Source organism: Epinephelus fuscoguttatus, linkage group LG1 (genome assembly GCF_011397635.1).
Source record: "Epinephelus fuscoguttatus linkage group LG1, E.fuscoguttatus.final_Chr_v1".
NCBI lineage: Eukaryota > Metazoa > Chordata > Actinopteri > Perciformes > Serranidae > Epinephelus > Epinephelus fuscoguttatus.
The window spans coordinates 10,950,299-10,969,368 of NC_064752.1; the positions used below are offsets into that span (position 1 = coordinate 10,950,299).

The following is a 19,070-nucleotide window of genomic DNA, read 5'->3' on the forward strand; positions in this document are numbered from 1 at the left end:
ATGAAGCCAGCACAGATCAGATTCTCTCTACAGAGACCTCTACAGCACACAGATCCAGACATGGCACCTACAATCACTGCAGCAATGACCGATTCTCAGGAGCATCTCACTCTGACCCACAAGGTAAACTCAACATCCAAGAAAAATGTATCCATCATAAGAAGTTCTCTTTGTTCATGTTAACATTTTACTCCAGAATAAGTTTATTAATGACTTTGTTCTTCTTCCTGCAGCTCAGAAAGCCTCTGGTGGAGAAGTTACGCAGAGAGCGAATCAACAGCAGCATTGAGCAGCTCAAGTCTCTCCTGGGTCCAGAGTTCCTCAAACAGCAGCCAGACTCCAAGCTGGAGAAAGCAGACATCCTGGAGATGACAGTTTGTGTCCTGACACAGCTGCAGCAGCAGCATCAACAGCAGAAGACTGCTGAACCACTTCAACAAGCTGCAGTCTTCCTCTGATAACAACCTGACAGAGGCTGACTTCTCTCCTCTGAGCTCCACAGTCCAGACCAGCATCACCAAAGAACAGAGTCCAGTCAACAGCGCCCTCTGGAGGCCGTGGTAGACACCTACAGACTGGAGTTACTACCAGACAAACTCAGATGACCATATTGGTCAAAGATTACTGGAAATGAATTCTTCTGAATTCTGACATTTGATGAACTTGTTCTTCTGTTTTACAGAAGGTTTTATTTTGTGTGTTTTCCTGAGGAAATGACAACAATATCTTTCAAATTAAGAAAGAGAACTTCTTGTCATGCATGTTGTATGAACCAAATCTGATTGCATCAGCAATTATTATTATTATTATTATTATTATTATCATTATTATTACTATTATATGTCAAAAAACGTTAACTGTCCTTTTTCCGTCATATTGTATAATGGACTTTAATCTGTCTGATTACTCAAAACTGATCTGTTGTTAGATCCAAATTGTTTTTACTCTTTGTTTTCTTAAAGTTTTGCTTAATGTCACAATTTTTCTGTGACACACTGCACGTCATGTGTTGGTACAACACTGCACGTGGATGACCTTTTGAAAGGTATCGCTAATTTGAGCTGATCCAAAAAAAATTAACTGTCCTTTTTATAGACATTTTGTCATAATAGACTTTCCCTCATTTTATGTGATTATTGAGAGATGATCTGTTTTAAGATCAACATGTCCAATCCTTTACTGTAAAAGGTTTGTTTAATGTCACACTGTCACAGTTTTCCAGTGACCATGTATTTTTTACATTTTGAGAATCAAACCAATTTAGTGGTTTTTAAGAACACTGTGACCTGTTATGAGGTCAGTTTTTACTATTTTTCTTTGGTTTGTAAGTGCAAATATTCAAACCTGTTTAGAAAAATTCTTCTAAAGTACAATGAGTACTGTGTCCTCAAATACTGTAAACTGTTTGTCTTTTATAAAGACAGTTGTTCCTTTACTCTCTCTGAGTACAGTGTGTCTTGTAGAAATCTACAAGTTGTTGTTGTGATGTATCATCACCTCTAGTTGGAGCTGTCATAATTTATGTGGCTCATTGTGTTGAATAAACAAACACTGCAAGCTGAAAATACTTCCGAGTTATTTTATTCCTTTTACATGTCCTTGTTATGATGATGAAAAAGTCATTTCTTTTCCCCTTACATAACTAATTAAGAGTTCTCTACAGCCATCCCACCTTTGTATGATTAATATCTGTCTACCTTTAAAATATCATCCATCTCTCCATCCCTCTACAGCTATAAACTCTTGGGTTGAAGTGTCCTGGAGACAGTTTCAGCTGACATTACGCTAGGCATGTGCACCATCCATAGGTCACCTATCAATAACAAGACAGATAGAGACAGACGAACACTAGCTTTATCACATACAATTAACTTCACAGGTTTAAATTCAGACCCCTCCCTCTGTGAGGCCACAGTGGTAACGACTGCACCACTGTGACACCCCAGTTTACAGTAAACCTATGGGTAGTACATCTTTTACATGGTTTCATTCTGATTAGTATCTTCACCAGGACTGAGCCTTAAGGGGGTCATGCATTTGGTTGTGTGTGTGTGTGCATGTGGTTGTGTGTGTGTGTGTGTGGTTCTGTCTGTCCACAGTTAATCTTGCAAACTACCGGCCCAATCAGCCTAATATTTTAGTGCATATCTATAACTGTATGCTCAAGGATTTCTCTTTGTTGTGTGTTTATTCATAGTTGTTGAAAAACCTGTTTTACTGGCTGTTTTAGACCATCACTAACTGCTGACTCCTCAGTCCTCTTCAACAGCTGGTAGGGGCTGCAAGTTTTCTGGATTTTGGCTTAGTTTAAAACAACAAGCCTTATAGTCTGCTGCAAGCCGTGCTGTGGCCTTCGTCGTGGCTCAAAACTGACATCCTTTCAAAAGTTTGGTATTCTGAACCACAACTCCGTCCCCCTATTCTGCAATAGTACCTTTTCTACAGAACAGCAAGGTGGTATGATGATGCGATATTCCCGCCTCAAACAGTCAGTATGAAAGGGACTATAGACCAGTTATCTTTATTAGCTTCTGAAATGTGTTGCGACATATCTTCTGGAATTACAAAAATTGTCCAGTGTGGCCATGATCAGCTCAAGCAGCTGCCTGGCAGAGATCTGTACCCTAGTTCATGAATTAAGTCACTTATTTGCATTAAAGGGCCATTGTGTAAAATGGGTTGAAAACAGTGACATATATATATATATATATATATATATATATATATATATATATATATATATATGAAAGAAAGAAGAATTATAAGTCTATGAAAAACAAACGAAGTTTATTTTATAGCGATTATACACTTATATAAACATATTAATGGGTAGAATATTCAGATTCAGATTGACAATAAACCATGCCAAATATTACACACTGGCCCTTTAAGTCATCCAGTCAAGTGGTAAATGTATAGATGATATTGTTTTTTAAGGCAAAACAATTTTTGAATAAGTGTTAGGTGCAGTTGTTTTAATGTATTAAGTACAAATAAGTAGTGTCTCCCTTTAAAGAGGTCAGACTTAGTATCTAATGTGATGCATAATGAGGCACACTTCTATTGTTCCTCTAGTGAAAGGACAGAGTGTGGGAAACCAGAGGAAACTCACTCACAGAGCCCTGAGGGACAATAGATAAAGACCTCTGCCCTGAAGAGATAGAGATTAAAGACACCCTGGCTCCTAAAAGTAAATTCCTAATCTGTTTCAAATGTTTTCAAGCCATAATAAAAATTGCCTTCCAGTGTTGTTCTATAAGTTAATGTCCATTCAGTAAAACTAAAGTGTTATTGGGAATTATGAAAAAAGGAAAGAAAATAAATTAAAAATGAAAAGGGAACAAAGATTGCCTATATTTCAGGACAATGGATTACAGCCAAGTATTAGATGTTGATCTCAGTGTATACTGGTTATATTACCAATACTGTTTTATCAAATATTTAAATGGGATATGTGATTCCTGAGCTGGTTTCTAACACAGACAATTCAGACTTCATATATGGTTTGTACTAAATGTTGTTGAGCTGTAAAATGTTAAAACAAGGGAGGGGCAGTGTAAAAGGAAAAATTTGAAAATAACCATGTGTTAAAAAAAAAAAAAAGAATCATCAAAAGTTCTGTTTGGATTTAGGCACACATGTTAATTTCTTTTAATGGACAGAGTGTGGGAAAACTCTGATCAGACCTTAGCGTGATTATCATCCTAAACCCTCCAGCAGCAGATTATTCTCTAAAGGGATTTGGCACACTTCAGGAAACAGCTGCCTCAACCTCTCACCCTCATCTACAGAGCTGAGATCTTGATCCAGTTGCCGATACCACAGTACAATTACCATTGGATGATCAAAATGTCTTAAACGATTAGAGGATGGCAAAAATAAAATATTATAAAATTTTCATCAGAATTTGAAACTTCTCAAACTGTCCCAGTCAGCCAATGGTGTTCTTTCCCTCCAGATGGTTGGTGACGTCAGGCTCTGTTTCTACTACAACACACGTCCAGTATCAGTCACAAAGGCTCCATTCAAAGTCCTTTTGTCGTTCAATGACCACAGCATTCAAGGAGTCAGTGTGGGAAACTGAGACCAACTTTCTACCCACACTGACCCCAACACACAAGTCAGAAGACTCAAACATCTGGACAGCAGAGTGAATGTTGTTCTCAAGTTTTTAAATACAGCATGGGCATTACAGTCAAAAACTGAATGTCAAAAAAAATCTTTTATGTATTCATTTATATTTCCAATGATAAAAATGTCACAATTTCTGAGATACAAAATTGCAACTAATGTAATAAGACAAAATCCACAAATCCTTGCTAGATTTCAGGTTTTAACACAACTGCAGCATTAAGACATAAACATCTATTCCCACTGATTGTTTAATTTTGTTTCATGTAAGTGATATCTTACTTTTACACAGGATGGAATTCATTGTCTGTCTCCCACGTGTGTGATGTGATGATGAGCGTGTGCTCAGTCAAAGTCATTGATCCCAGCATCAGGCAGCAGATCTGCTCTCTCTACAGGGTCAACACTTTCCCAGATTCACACAGAGCTCTGTGAGTCTCTCTCCATCACCCCCCCAGTCCTCCACCTGTTCCCTTGAGATCTAACCATTGTCCACCAGGGCAATACAAGAGCATTCAGCGCGTTGCCGCTCCACATGTCTTATTGTGTCACCAAGCTCTCTGATTGGCTGAGACTGTGAGAAAGTCCAGTGAAACCAGGACCCACACATTGATATGGAGATGTGGGACTATAAATAGGAGGGATGAAGCCAGCACAGATCAGATTCTCTCTACAGAGACCTCTACAGCACACAGATCCAGACATGGCACCTACAATCACTGCAGCAATGACCAATTCTCAGGAGCATCTCACTCTGACCCACAAGGTAAACTCAACATCCAACAACATTTAAATATTGTTATTGAAAGCTTGTCTTTGTTCATGTTAACATTTACTCCAGAATAAGTTTATTAATGACTTTGTTCTTCTTCCTGCAGCTCAGAAAGCCTCTGGTGGAGAAGTTACGCAGAGAGCGAATCAACAGCAGCATTGAGCAGCTCAAGTCTCTCCTGGGTCCAGAGTTCCTCAAACAGCAGCCAGACTCCAAGCTGGAGAAAGCAGACATCCTGGAGATGACAGTGTGTTTATGACACAGCTGCAGCAGCAGCATCAAGCTGTGGACTCAGCAGCTGTCGGTCAGGGCTACTCCAGGTGTGTCCAACAGGTGACACACTTCCTGTCCGAAGAGCAGGTGAAGACACAGTCCCAGAGAAGACTGCTGAACCACTTCAACAAGCTGCAGTCTTCCTCTGATAACAACCTGACAGAGGCTGACTTCTCTCCTCTGAGCTCCACAGTCCAGACCAGCATCACCAAAGAACAGAGTCCAGTCAACAGCGCCCTCTGGAGGCCGTGGTAGACACCTACAGACTGGAGCTACTACCAGACAAACTCAGATGACCATATTGGTCAAAGATTACTGGAAATGAATTCTTCTGAATTCTGACATTTGATGAACTTGTTCTTCTGTTTTACAGAAGGTTTTATTTTGTGTGTTTTCCTGAGGAAATGACAACAACAATATCTTTCAAATTAAGAAAGAGAACTTCTTATCATGCATGTTGCATGAACCAAATCTGATTGCATCAGCAATTATTATTATTATATCTCACTGTATTTCATGTTCTTCTATGTTATGGACATATTGTCATAATTGACTTTAATCGTTTTGATTAACCATAACTGATCTGTTTGTTAGATCCAAATATTTATGCTTTTTTTCTAAAAGTTTGATTAATGTCACAGTTTTCTGTGATACTTTTATGTCTCACTGCACATCATGTGTTGGTACAATACTGTGCATGGAGATATTTATTACCTCTTGATATGTATTGATGATTTTGTTGTGAAAAATCTTAACTGTCTTTTAAGGACATTCTGTCTCAATTGACTTTCTATGCGATTATTGAAAATTGATCTGTTTAAATTCAACATGTTTAATTTTTTACTTTAAAAGATTTGTTTAATGTCACATTGTCACAGTTTTCCAGTGACAATGTAATTTTTAAGTTTTAATGATCAAACCAATTTAGTGGTTATTAAAAACATTGTGACCTGTTGTAAGGTCAGATTTTTTTCTTTTGCTCAGTACATGCAAATGTTTTGATCTATTTGGACAAAAAAATCTCAAAAGTACAATGTGGACTGTGTCCTCAAAGATTATAAATTGTTTGTCTTTTATAAAGACAGTTGTTCCTTTACTCTCTGAGTACAGTGTGTCTTGTGGAAATCTACAAGTTGTTGTGATGTATCATCACCTCTAGTTGGAGCTGTCACACTTTATGTGGCTCATTGTGCCATGTTTAATAAACAAACACTGCAAGCTGAAAATGTTATGCTCTCGTGTCATTGTGTGTCATGGTTATACTCTTCACAAAGATGAAATATACGTTCTACATTTGTTTTTATTTTAACTTAACTGACCTAGGTCTCAATCATTAATTGGGAAATAAGATTCAGCACACACTATTTATTCATAACATACCTGTTTATTGTAAAACTAGGCCTGATAATGTGGTTCAATCAAGAATTCTGACACAGAGGCATCATTATTAATATGTCACTCTATTTATATAAAGCCATGTCAAGCCAAGATAAAAAAAAATGTACATTTCAAAAACACATTTGAAGCTCCACTGTTTTTGTAATATTGTCAGGTTCAGACACTTTTAATGTGAAAATTTTAAGTTAACCATTTCTCACTTTAAAGAGGTCAGACTTAGTATCTAATGAGATGCATAATGAGGCACACTTCTATTGTTCCTCCAGTGAAAGCAGTGAAAGGACAGAGTGTGGGAAACCAGAGGAAACTCACTCACAGAGCCCTGAGGGACAATAGATAAAGACCTTTGCCCTGAAGAGACAGAGATTAAAGACACCCTGGCTCCTAAAACTGGAGCTGGTTTTATCACCTGTGGTTTGTTACTGAACCTTTGTCATAAATCAGGATTCCTACTTTTTTTTTTTTTTTTAAATGTTCATTTCATTGATGGAAGCCAATATTTTTGGCAAAGTGTCAATCATTCATTCTTTGTAAGTTAACCTAAGAAGTTGGTTAGTTGGTGTGAATACTGGAAGTGTTCACAACCAATGATTGTCTCACCTTTATCATTCTTCAGCTGGTATTTTTGCAACTTAATTGTTTACATATTTTTCAACACAGAAACTTCATGTATGCTACCACTTTAGGTTACTTTTGATACTTTCCAAAATATTCCACATTTTCAGGAACTTTCCAAATTTAAATAAATCAATGGAACTTTCAGAATTTACCTATTTCCATGCATTTTGAAACTCTGTGTCCTCGTTCATATTTTCAGCTTGAAACTACACTCAAACTTTAAAATAGTTCAAATCTTTCATAAATTCCTATTATTCAACTTTTAAATGCTTTTTTAATGTTTTACTTATTCTAAAGGTTAGTAATACTGAAAGCAAATGCAACAAACCCCCTCAAAATCCATTTATCTTTAACCTTGCCATAAAGATGTATACATTCATGTAGAAACTTTTGTCAAACTTAGGGTTTCAGCGATATCGCTTTCAGGGTATACTGTGATATGAAAACCATGTACATTTGTTAATCTATACTGAAAAATAAAACAACTGGGTAGAGAATCTCACCTGTATTTTAGTTATTTTCAGGAGACAAACCCTTTTACACATACTTCTACTTTAAAGAATGGTTTTGGAGTTTCAGTTATAGTAATAAAAAGTTTGTTCAACTTTAAAACAACCCTTCCTGTAAGGATTATTGTGACTGATAATAATTCTTTAATACCATGAAACCGTAATATTTTCTGAGATGGTTATCGTAAACTGTAAACTGGCTAGGACATGTCGGATGTTCTCACATTAATTTAACTTTTTCATATCTTTGACACATTTTAGGCAAAATGCTGTTTAACAGTTTCTACATCCAGCATTCACACTGCAATTTGATCAGAAACCTGTAGTTTAACTTATGTACTAACTACTCACTTTAATGGTTAATTATTTTTCAGGGGTCTCACACTTAATGCTTGGTGTCTGTACAGAATCATCAAAAGGTCCATTTGTAGTGGGGCACATGCTTTCTGCTAATGGACAGAGTGTGGGAAAGCTCTGGAGGGAAGACTTCAGTGTGAATGACATTCATCCCACCAGCAGCCAAGTCACTGCCCAAAGGGATTTGGCACACTTCATGAAACAGCAGCCCCCCGGGAAACCTCCCACCCTCATGTAGAGCTGAAACTTTGATCCAGTTGATGGTCAGTTATGAGGCAGGATTATTACTGGAGGTTCAAAATTGTACGGCAAAAACTGAAAACATGTGACAATGAGACATTTTGGTGATACTCAGTGCAAGATTTTCCACTAAAATTTAAAATATTACAAACTGTCAGAGCCAGCCAATGGTATCTTTTCCTCCAGATGGCTGATGATGTCAGACTGTGTTTCTATAACAACACACAGCCAGCATCTGTCACTGAAGTCCCTTTGTGGTTCATTGACCACACCATACAGGAGTCAGTGTGAAACTGAGCTCAGCTTGTTCCTCACACCGACTACAAGGCACGTGTCAAAAGACTCGACTACATCTGGACAGCTGCATGAATATTATGCTGAGTTTAATTCAAGTACCATGAATGGGCAGCACACTGTCTTTTAACACGTTATGGTGCTTTTGCAAAATAGTGCATTTAATGAAGCCAAATTAATAGAAAAATGATCAAGGTAAAAATAAAGGACACGACCAACTAAATCATCATTTCAATTACAGTTATTTTGCCTACTACATTTTAAATGTTTGCTCAATAAAAGTGATAAAAGAAAATTCGATTTTGTTTTATCATACATGTACTTTATTTGTAGATTACACAAAACGTGTGTGATGTGATGATGAGCGTGTGCTCAGTCAAAGTCATTGATCCCAGCATCAGGCAGCAGATCTGCTCTCTCTACAGGGTCAACACTTTCCCAGATTCACACAGAGCTCTGTGAGTCTCTCTCCATCACCCCCCCAGTCCTCCACCTGTTCCCCTGAGATCTAACCATTGTCCCCCGGGGCGATAACAGCATTAAGTGTGCTGCATCCCTTATTGTCTGACCAAGCTCTCTGATTGGTTGAGACTGTGAGAAAGTCCAGTGAAACCAGGACCCACACATTGATATGGAGATGTGGGACTATAAATAGGAGGGATGAAGCCAGCACAGATCAGATTCTCTCTACAGAGACCTCTACAGCACACAGATCCAGACATGGCACCTACAATCACTGCAGCAATGACCAATTCTCAGGAGCATCTCACTCTGACCCACAAGGTAAACTCAACATCCAACAACATTTAAATATTGTTATTGAAAGCTTGTCTTTGTTCATGCAAACATTTACTCCAGAATAAGTTTATTAATGACTTTGTTCTTCTTCCTGCAGCTCAGAAAGCCTCTGGTGGAGAAGTTACGCAGAGAGCGAATCAACAGCAGCATTGAGCAGCTCAAGTCTCTCCTGGGTCCAGAGTTCCTCAAACAGCAGCCAGACTCCAAGCTGAGAAAGCAGACATCCTGGAGATGACAGTTTGTGTCCTGACACAGCTGCAGCAGCAGCATCAACAGCAGAGAAGACTGCTGAACCACTTCAACAAGCTGCAGTCTTCCTCTGATAACAACCTGACAGAGGCTGACTTCTCTCCTCTGAGCTCCACAGTCCAGACCAACATCACCAAAGAACAGAGTCCAGTCAACAGCGCCCTCTGGAGGCCGTGGTAGACACCTACAGACTGGAGTTACTACCAGACAAACTCAGATGACCATATTGGTCAAAGATTACTGGAAATGAATTCTTCTGAATTCTGACATTTGATGAACTTGTTCTTCTGTTTGTACACAAGGTTTTATTTTGTGTGTTTTCCTGAGGAAATGACAACAACAATATCTTTCAAATTAAGAAAGAGAACTTCTTATCATGCATGTTGCATGAACCAAATCTGATTGCATCAGCAATTATTATAATTATATCTCACTGTACTTCATGTATTGGTGGAACACAGTATGGTTACATTTGTTGTCCTTAAATTGTTATTGATCATTTGGTCAGAAACTTTTCTTTTCAAGAATATATCTTTGATTACTCAAAACTGATCTGTTGTTAGATCCTAATGTTTATACCTTTGTTTCTAAAAGTTTTGCTTTATGTCACAATTTTCCTGTGACATTTTATACCTGACTGCACATCATGTGTTGGTACAATACTGTGTGTGCAAATGGATAGGTATTGATGATTATGAATTTATCAGTAATCTTAATTGTCCATTTTATGGACATTTTATCATTATGGATTTTCCTCACTTTATGTGATGTTGAAAATGATCTGTTATAGGATCAACGTGTTTAATCTTTTCTGGAAAAAGGGTTATTAAATGTCACAGTTTTCACTGACAATGTGCTTTTATATTTTGACAGTCAACTGAATTTAGTGGTTATTAAGAACACTGAGACCTGTTGTAAGGTCAATTTAATTTTTTTTGTTTAATAAATACAAGTTTTCCATTTGGAAATGTATTTTTTAAATGTAGTGACTTCTGTGTCTTCAAATACAGCAGTTCGTTTGTCTTTTAGAAAGACCATTATCCGTTTGAGGTAAAAATCTCAAAGGTACAATATGGACTGTGTTGTAAAGATAGTAAATTGTTTGTCTTTTATAAAGACAGTTGTTCCTTTACTCTCTCTGAGTACAGTGTGTCTTGTAGAAATCTACAAGTTGTTGTTGTGATGTATCATCACCTCTAGTTGGAGCTGTCACACTTTATGTGGCTCATTGTGTTGAATAAAAAAACACTATCAGCTGAAAATGAGTTTTTCTTTACATCTGTCCTCATTATGATGATAAAAATGTGTTTTCCACTTACTTGAAGGATTCTTTTGCATCCCATCTGTGTATGACACAGATTATCTTGATACCATCCATCCATCTGCTATAACTGCCTATCCTTTAGAGAGTTGATCCCATCTAACACTGCACTAGGCAGGTACACCCTGGACAGGTCCACTAACAGTCACAAGGCTGAAATATGAAGACAGACAACAATTACTACATACAGATAATTTAGAGTCACCAATTTACTTAACATGCAAGTCTTTGAACTGAAGGAAGAAGGCAGGGCACCAGAGAACATGTAAACTCACATAGAGAAGCCCCAAAAGGTTCAAACCTGAACCTTCCTGCTGTGAGGCAACAATGCTAACCACTTCAACAACGTACTTGCTGAACAAACCTGTTTACTGTAAATTTCTATGTGGAACATTTTTTTTATGTGGTTTCATTCAGATTTTTCATGAAATTAGGTCACTTATGTCCAGTGAGTCAAGTCATCAAATGAAATGACAAAAGATGAATTTCAAAATACAACTTTAAAGCAAAAGAATTTTGGTTTAAGTATTAGATTTGGTGGGGATATTTTAAGAAAAAAGTAATCATTTCTCACTTGAAAGAGGTCAGACATTAGTATCTAATGTGATGCATAATGAGGCACACTTCTATTGTTCCTCCAGTGAAAGGACAGAGTGTGGAAACCAGAGGAAACTCACTCACAGAGCCCTGAGGGACAATAGATAAAGACCTCTGTTGCAACATAACTAGTTCCACACTTTTCAATGTAGAAATTTCATGTGTGCTACTGTACTTCTCTATTCAAACTGTAAACCCGTTAAGACATGTGAGACTTTCTCACAATAATTCAACTATCTGATATCTTTCATACATTTTAGGTAAAATTATGTTTATGTTTTATAACATTAAGGACATTCACATCATAATTTTCTAAAAATTGGATTGTCTAGTTATCACTTATAGGTGTCAAATGTGAATACCAACTATTTATTTTGATGGGTTATTATTTTTAGAGGAGGTCAAACTTTACTTGGTGGCACACACTGCTTTAGCACAGGGATCAAAAGGTCCATTTTTAGAGCGGCACTTGACTGTTTTCTGCTAATGGACAGAGTGTGGGAAAACTCTGGAGATCAGACTTCAGCGTGAATGACATCATCCCACCAGCAGCAGATTATTCTCTAAAGGGATTTGGCACACTTCAGGAAACAGCTGCCTCAACCTCCCACCCTCATCTACAGAGCTGAGATCTTGATCCAGTTGATGGTCAGTTATGAACAGATTATGATTTGAGGTCATTGTATGAATATGAGGTGATCATGCCAAATAAATTTTGGTGATTCTTTAATATAAATTTTGTCAGAATTTGAAACTTCTCAAACTGTCCAGCCAATGGTGTTCTTTTCCCTCCAGATGGTTGGTGACGTCAGGCTCTGTTTCTACTACAACACACAGCCAGCATCTGTCATTCAAGTCCTTTGTCGTTCATTGACCACACCATTCAAGGAGTCAGTGTGGAAACTGAGACCAACTTGTTCCTCACACTGACCACAACACACAAGTCAGAAGACTCAAACATCTGGACAGCAGAGTGAATGTTGTTCTCAAGTTTTTAAATACAGCATGGAGCATTACAGTCAAATTATTACTGAATGTCAATCTTTATGTATTCATTTATATTTCCAATGATAAAAAGTCACAATTTCTGAGATACAAAATTGCAACTAATGTAATAAGACAAAAATGAGGATGCAATGCCATGAGATTTCAGGTTTTAACACAACTGCAGCATTAAGACATAAACATCTATTCCCACTGATTGTTTAATTTTGTTTCATGTAAGTGATATCTTACTTTTACCACAGGATGGAATTCATTGTCTGTCTCCCACGTGTGTGATGTGATGATGAGCGTGTGCTCAGTCAAAGTCATTGATCCCAGCATCAGGCAGCAGATCTGCTCTCTCTACAGGGTCAACACTTTCCCAGATTCACACAGAGCTCTGTGAGTCTCTCTCCATCACCCCCCCAGGCCTCCACCCGTTCCCTGAGATCTAACCATTGTCACGGGGTGAATAACAGCAGTTAAGTTGTGCTGCATCCCTTATTGTCTCACAAGCTCTCTGATTGGCTGAGACTGTGAGAAAGTCCAGTGAAACCAGGACCCACACATTGATATGGAGATGTGGGACTATAAATAGGAGGGATGAAGCCAGCACAGATCAGATTCTCTCTACAGAGACCTCTACAGCACACAGATCCAGACATGGCACCTACAATCACTGCAGCAATGACCAATTCTCAGGAGCATCTCACTCTGACCCACAAGGTAAACTCAACATCCAACAACATTTAAATATTGTATTGAAAGCTTGTCTTTGTTCATGTTAACATTTACTCCAGAATAAGTTTATTAATGACTTTGTTCTTCTTCCTGCAGCTCAGAAAGCCTCTGGTGGAGAAGTTACGCAGAGAGCGAATCAACAGCAGCATTGAGCAGCTCAAGTCTCTCCTGGGTCCAGAGTTCCTCAAACAGCAGCCAGACTCCAAGCTGGAGAAAGCAGACATCCTGGAGATGACAGTTTGTGTCCTGACACAGCTGCAGCAGCAGCATCAACAGCAGAGAAGACTGCTGAACCACTTCAACAAGCTGCAGTCTTCCTCTGATAACAACCTGACAGAGGCTGACTTCTCTCCTCTGAGCTCCACAGTCCAGACCAGCATCACCAAAGAACAGAGTCCAGTCAACAGCGCCCTCTGGAGGCCGTGGTAGACACCTACAGACTGGAGCTACTACCAGACAAACTCAGATGACCATATTGGTCAAAGATTACTGGAAATGAATTCTTCTGAATTCTGACATTTGATGAACTTGTTCTTCTGTTTTACAGAAGGTTTTATTTTGTGTGTTTTCCTGAGGAAATGACAACAACAATATCTTTCAAATTAAGAAAGAGAACTTCTTATCATGCATGTTGCATGAACCAAATCTGATTGCATCAGCAATTATTATTATTATATCTCACTGTACTTCCTGTATTGATGGAACACAGTATGGTTACATTTGTTATCTTTAAATTGTTATTGATCATTTGGTCAGAAACTTTTCTTTTTCAAGAATATCTCTCATTACTCAAAACTGATCTGTTGTTAGATCCAAATGTTTATACTTTTTTTTCTAAAAGTTTGATTACTGTCACAATTTTCCTGTGATACCTTTATGTCTCACTGCACATTATGTGTTGGTTCAATACTGTGCATGGAGAGATTTATTACCTCTTGATAGGTATTTACATTTTGAATTTTGTTGTGAAAAATCTTAACTGTCCTCTTTAAGGACATTTTGTCTCAATTCTGACTTTCCTCACTTTATGATTATTGAAAAATGATCTGTTTAAAGATTCAACATGTTTATCCTTTTACTTTAAAAGATTTGTTTAAATGTCACAGTTTTCCAGTGACCATGTATTTTTTACATTTTGAGAATCAAACCAATTTAGTGTTTTTTAAGAACACTGTGACCTGTTATGAGGTCAGTTTTTACTATTTTTCTTTGGTTTGTAAGTGCAAATATTCAAACCTGTTTAGAAAAATTCTTCTAAAGTACAATGAGTACTGTGTCCTCAAATACTGTAAACTGTTTGTCTTTTATAAAGACAGTTGTTCCTTTACTCTCTCTGAGTACAGTGTGTCTTGTAGAAATCTACAAGTTGTTGTTGTGATGTATCATCACCTCTAGTTGGAGCTGTCATAATTTATGTGGCTCATTGTGTTGAATAAACAAACACTGTAAGCTGAAAATACTTCGAGTTATTTTATTCCTTTTACATGTCCTTGTTATGATGATGAAAAAGTCATTTCTTTTCCCCTTACATAACTAATTAAGAGTTCTCTACAGCCATCCCACCTTTGTATGATTAATATCTGTCTACCTTTAAAATATCATCCATCTCTCCATCCTCTACAGCTATAAACTCTTGGGTTGAAGTGTCCTGGAGACAGTTTCAGCTGACATTACGCTAGGCATGTGCACCATCCATAGGTCACCTATCAATAACAAGACAGATAGAGACAGACGAACACTAGCTTTATCACATACAATTAACTTCACAGGTTTAAATTCAGACCCCTCCCTCTGTGAGGCTACAGTTGTAACGACTGCACCACTGTGACACCCCAGTTTACAGTAAACCTATGGGTAGTACATCTTTTACATGGTTTCATTCTGATTAGTATCTTCACCAGGCCTGAGCCTTAAGGGGGTCATGCATTTGGTTGTGTGTGTGTGTGCATGTGGTTGTGTGTGTGTGTGTGTGGTTCTGTCTGTCCACAGTTAATCTTGCAAACTACCGGCCCAATCAGCCTAATATTTTAGTGCATATCTATAACTGTATGCTCAAGGATTTCTCTTTGTTGTGTGTTTATTCATAGTTGTTGAAAAACCTGTTTTACTGGCTGTTTTAGACCATCACTAACTGCTGACTCCTCAGTCCTTTTCAACAGCTGGTAGGGGCTGCAAGTTTTCTGGATTTTGGCTTAGTTAAAAACAACAAGCCTTATAGTCTGCTGCAAGCCGTGCTGTGGCCTTCGTCGTGGCTCAAAACTGACATCCTTTCAAAAGTTTGGTATTCTGAACCACAACTCTGTCCCCCTATTCTGCAATCGTACCTTTTCTACAGAACAGCAAGGTGGTATGATGATGCGATATTCCCGCCTCAAACAGTCAGTATGAAAGGGACTATAGACCAGTTATCTTTATTAGCTTCTGAAATGTGTTGCGACATATCTTCTGGAATTACAAAAATTGTCCAGTGTGGCCATGATCAGCTCAAGCAGCTGCCTGGCAGAGATCTGTACCCTAGTTCATGAATTAAGTCACTTATTTGCATTAAAGGGCCATTGTGTAAAATGGGTTGAAAACAGTGACATATATATATATATATATATATATATATATATATATATACATATATAAATATATAAAAGAAAGCATAATTATAAGGCTATGAAAACCAAACGAATTTTATTTTATAGCGATTATACACTTATATAAACATATTAATGGGTAGAATATTCAGATTCAGATTGACAATAAACCATGCCAAATATTACACACTGGCCCTTTAAGTCATCCAGTCAAGTGGTAAATGTATAGATGATATTGTTTTTTAAGGCAAAACAATTTTTGAATAAGTGTTAGGTGCAGTTGTTTTAATGTATTAAGTACAAATAAGTAGTGTCTCCCTTTAAAGAGGTCAGACTTAGTATCTAATGTGATGCATAATGAGGCACACTTCTATTGTTCCTCTAGTGAAAGGACAGAGTGTGAAACCAGAGGAAACTCACTCACAGAGCCCTGAGGGACAATAGATAAAGACCTCTGCCCTGAAGAGATAGAGATTAAAGACACCCTGGCTCCTAAAAGTAAATTCCTAATCTGTTTCAAATGTTTTCAAGCCATAATAAAAATTGCCTTCCAGTGTTGTTCTATAAGTTAATGTCCATTCAGTAAAACTAAAGTGTTATTGGGAATTATGAAAAAAAAAGGAAAGAAAATAAATTAAAAATGAAAAGGGAACAAAGATTGCCTATATTTCAGGACAATGGATTACAGCCAAGTATTAGATGTTGATCTCAGTGTATACTGGTTATATTACCAATACTGTTTTATCAAATATTTAAATGGGATATGTGATTCCTGAGCTGGTTTCTAACACAGACAATTCAGACTTCATATATGGTTTGTACTAAATGTTGTTGAGCTGTAAAATGTTAAAACAAGGGAGGGGCAGTGTAAAAGGAAAAATTTGAAAATAACCATGTGTTAAAAAAAAAAAGAATCATCAAAAGTTCTGTTTGGATTTAGGCACACATGTTAATTTCTTTTAATGGACAGAGTGTGGGAAAACTCTGATCAGACCTTAGCGTGATTATCATCCTAAACCCTCCAGCAGCAGATTATTCTCTAAAGGGATTTGGCACACTTCAGGAAACAGCTGCCTCAACCTCCCACCCTCATCTACAGAGCTGAGATCTTGATCCAGTTGCCGATACCACAGTACAATTACCATTGGATGATCAAAATGTCTTAAACGATTAGAGGATGGCAAAAATAAAATATTATAAAATTTTCATCAGAATTTGAAACTTCTCAAACTGTCCCAGTTAGCCAATGGTGTTCTTTCCCTCCAGATGGTTGGTGACGTCAGGCTCTGTTTCTACTACAACACACGTCCAGTATCAGTCACAAAGGCTCCATTCAAAGTCCTTTTGTCGTTCAATGACCACAGCATTCAAGGAGTCAGTGTGGGAAACTGAGACCAACTTTCTACCCACACTGACCACAACACACAAGTCAGAAGACTCAAACATCTGGACAGCAGAGTGAGTGTTGTTCTCAAGTTTTTAAATACAGCATGGGCATTACAGTCAAAAACTGAATGTCAAAAAAAATCTTTTATGTATTCATTTATATTTCCAATGATAAAAATGTCACAATTTCTGAGATACAAAATTGCAACTAATGTAATAAGACAAAATCCACAAATCCTTGCTAGATTTCAGGTTTTAACACAACTGCAGCATTAAGACATAAACATCTATTCCCACTGATTGTTTAATTTTGTTTCATGTAAGTGATATCTTACTTTTTACACAGGATGGAATTCATTGTCTGTCTCCCACGTGTGTGATGTGATGATGAGCGTGTGCTCAGTCAAAGTCATTGATCCCAGCATCAGGCAGCAGATCTGCTCTCTCTACAGGGTCAACACTTTCCCAGATTCACACAGAGCTCTGTGAGTCTCTCTCCATCACCCCCCCAGTCCTCCACCTGTTCCCCTGAGATCTAACCATTGTCCCTGGAGCAATATCACAGCATTCAGTACGTTGCCGCTCCACATGTCTTATTGTGTCACCGAGCTCTCTGATTGGCTGAGACTGTGAGAAAGTCCAGTGAAACCAGGACCCACACATTGATATGGAGATGTGGGACTATAAATAGGAGGGATGAAGCCAGCACAGATCAGATTCTCTCTACAGAGACCTCTACAGCACACAGATCCAGACATGGCACCTACAATCACTGCAGCAATGACCAATTCTCAGGAGCATCTCACTCTGACCCACAAGGTAAACTCAACATCCAACAACATTTAAATATTGTTATTGAAAGCTTGTCTTTGTTCATGCCAACATTTACTCCAGAATAAGTTTATTAATGACTTTGTTCTTCTTCCTGCAGCTCAGAAAGCCTCTGGTGGAGAAGTTACGCAGAGAGCGAATCAACAGCAGCATTGAGCAGCTCAAGTCTCTCCTGGGTCCAGAGTTCCTCAAACAGCAGCCAGACTCCAAGCTGGAGAAAGCAGACATCCTGGAGATGACAGTGTGTTTCCTGACACAGCTGCAGCAGCAGCATCAAGCTGTGGACTCAGCAGCTGTCGGTCAGGGCTACTCCAGGTGTGTCCAACAGGTGACACACTTCCTGTCCGAAGAGCAGGTGAAGACACAGTCCCAGAGAAGACTGCTGAACCACTTCAACAAGCTGCAGTCTTCCTCTGATAACAACCTGACAGAGGCTGACTTCTCTCCTCTGAGCTCCACAGTCCAGACCAGCATCACCAAAGAACAGAGTCCAGTCAACAGCCCTCTGGAGGCCGTGGTAGACACCTACAGACTGGAGCTACTACCAGACAAACTCAGATGACCATATTGGTCAAAGATTACTGGAAATGAATTCTTCTGAATTCTGACATTTGATGAACTTGTTCTTCTGTTTTACAGAAGGTTTTATTTTGTGTGTTTTCCTGAGGAAATGACAACAACAATATCTTTCAAATTAAGAAAGAGAACTTCTTATCATGCATGTTGCATGAACCAAATCTGATTGCATCAGCAATTATTATTATTATATCTCACTGTATTTCATGTTCTTCTATGTTATGGACATATTGTCATAATTGACTTTAATCGTTTTGATTAACCATAACTGATCTGTTTGTTAGATCCAAATATTTATGCTTTTTTTCTAAAAGTTTGATTAATGTCACAGTTTTCCTGTGATACTTTTATGTCTCACTGCACATCATGTGTTGGTACAATACTGTGCATGGAGATATTTATTACCTCTTGAT

The 19,070-nt window shown here is 38.0% G+C and overlaps 1 protein-coding gene and 4 pseudogenes across 1 annotated transcript; all 5 read left to right on the forward strand.

Annotated features, from left to right (window-relative positions):
• On the forward strand, positions 1 to 18,632 carry LOC125889420 (transcription factor HES-1-like; annotated as a pseudogene).
• Positions 4,775 to 5,678, forward strand: LOC125889396 (transcription factor HES-5-like; annotated as a pseudogene).
• Positions 9,253 to 9,819, forward strand: LOC125889455 (transcription factor HES-2-like; annotated as a pseudogene).
• Positions 13,145 to 13,958, forward strand: LOC125889413 (transcription factor HES-2-like). The gene is made up of 2 exons (XM_049577430.1): positions 13,145 to 13,267; positions 13,379 to 13,958. The coding sequence occupies exons 1-2, from the start codon at positions 13,145 to 13,147 to the stop codon at positions 13,709 to 13,711; spliced, it is 456 nt and encodes a 151-aa protein (XP_049433387.1). The 3' UTR covers positions 13,712 to 13,958.
• On the forward strand, positions 17,947 to 18,602 carry LOC125889391 (transcription factor HES-5-like; annotated as a pseudogene).
• Positions 18,633 to 19,070: the final 438 nt, after the last annotated feature.

What these genes read in the sequence shown, in the direction of transcription:
- LOC125889413 (XM_049577430.1), top strand. Translation starts at nt 13,145, where the DNA reads ATGAAGCCAGCACAGATCAGATTCTCTCTACAGAGACCTCTACAGCAC. An exon ending in ATCTCACTCTGACCCACAAG is followed by an intron (nt 13,268 to 13,378) that starts GTAAACTCAACA and finishes TTCTTCCTGCAG; the next exon opens with CTCAGAAAGCCTCTGGTGGA.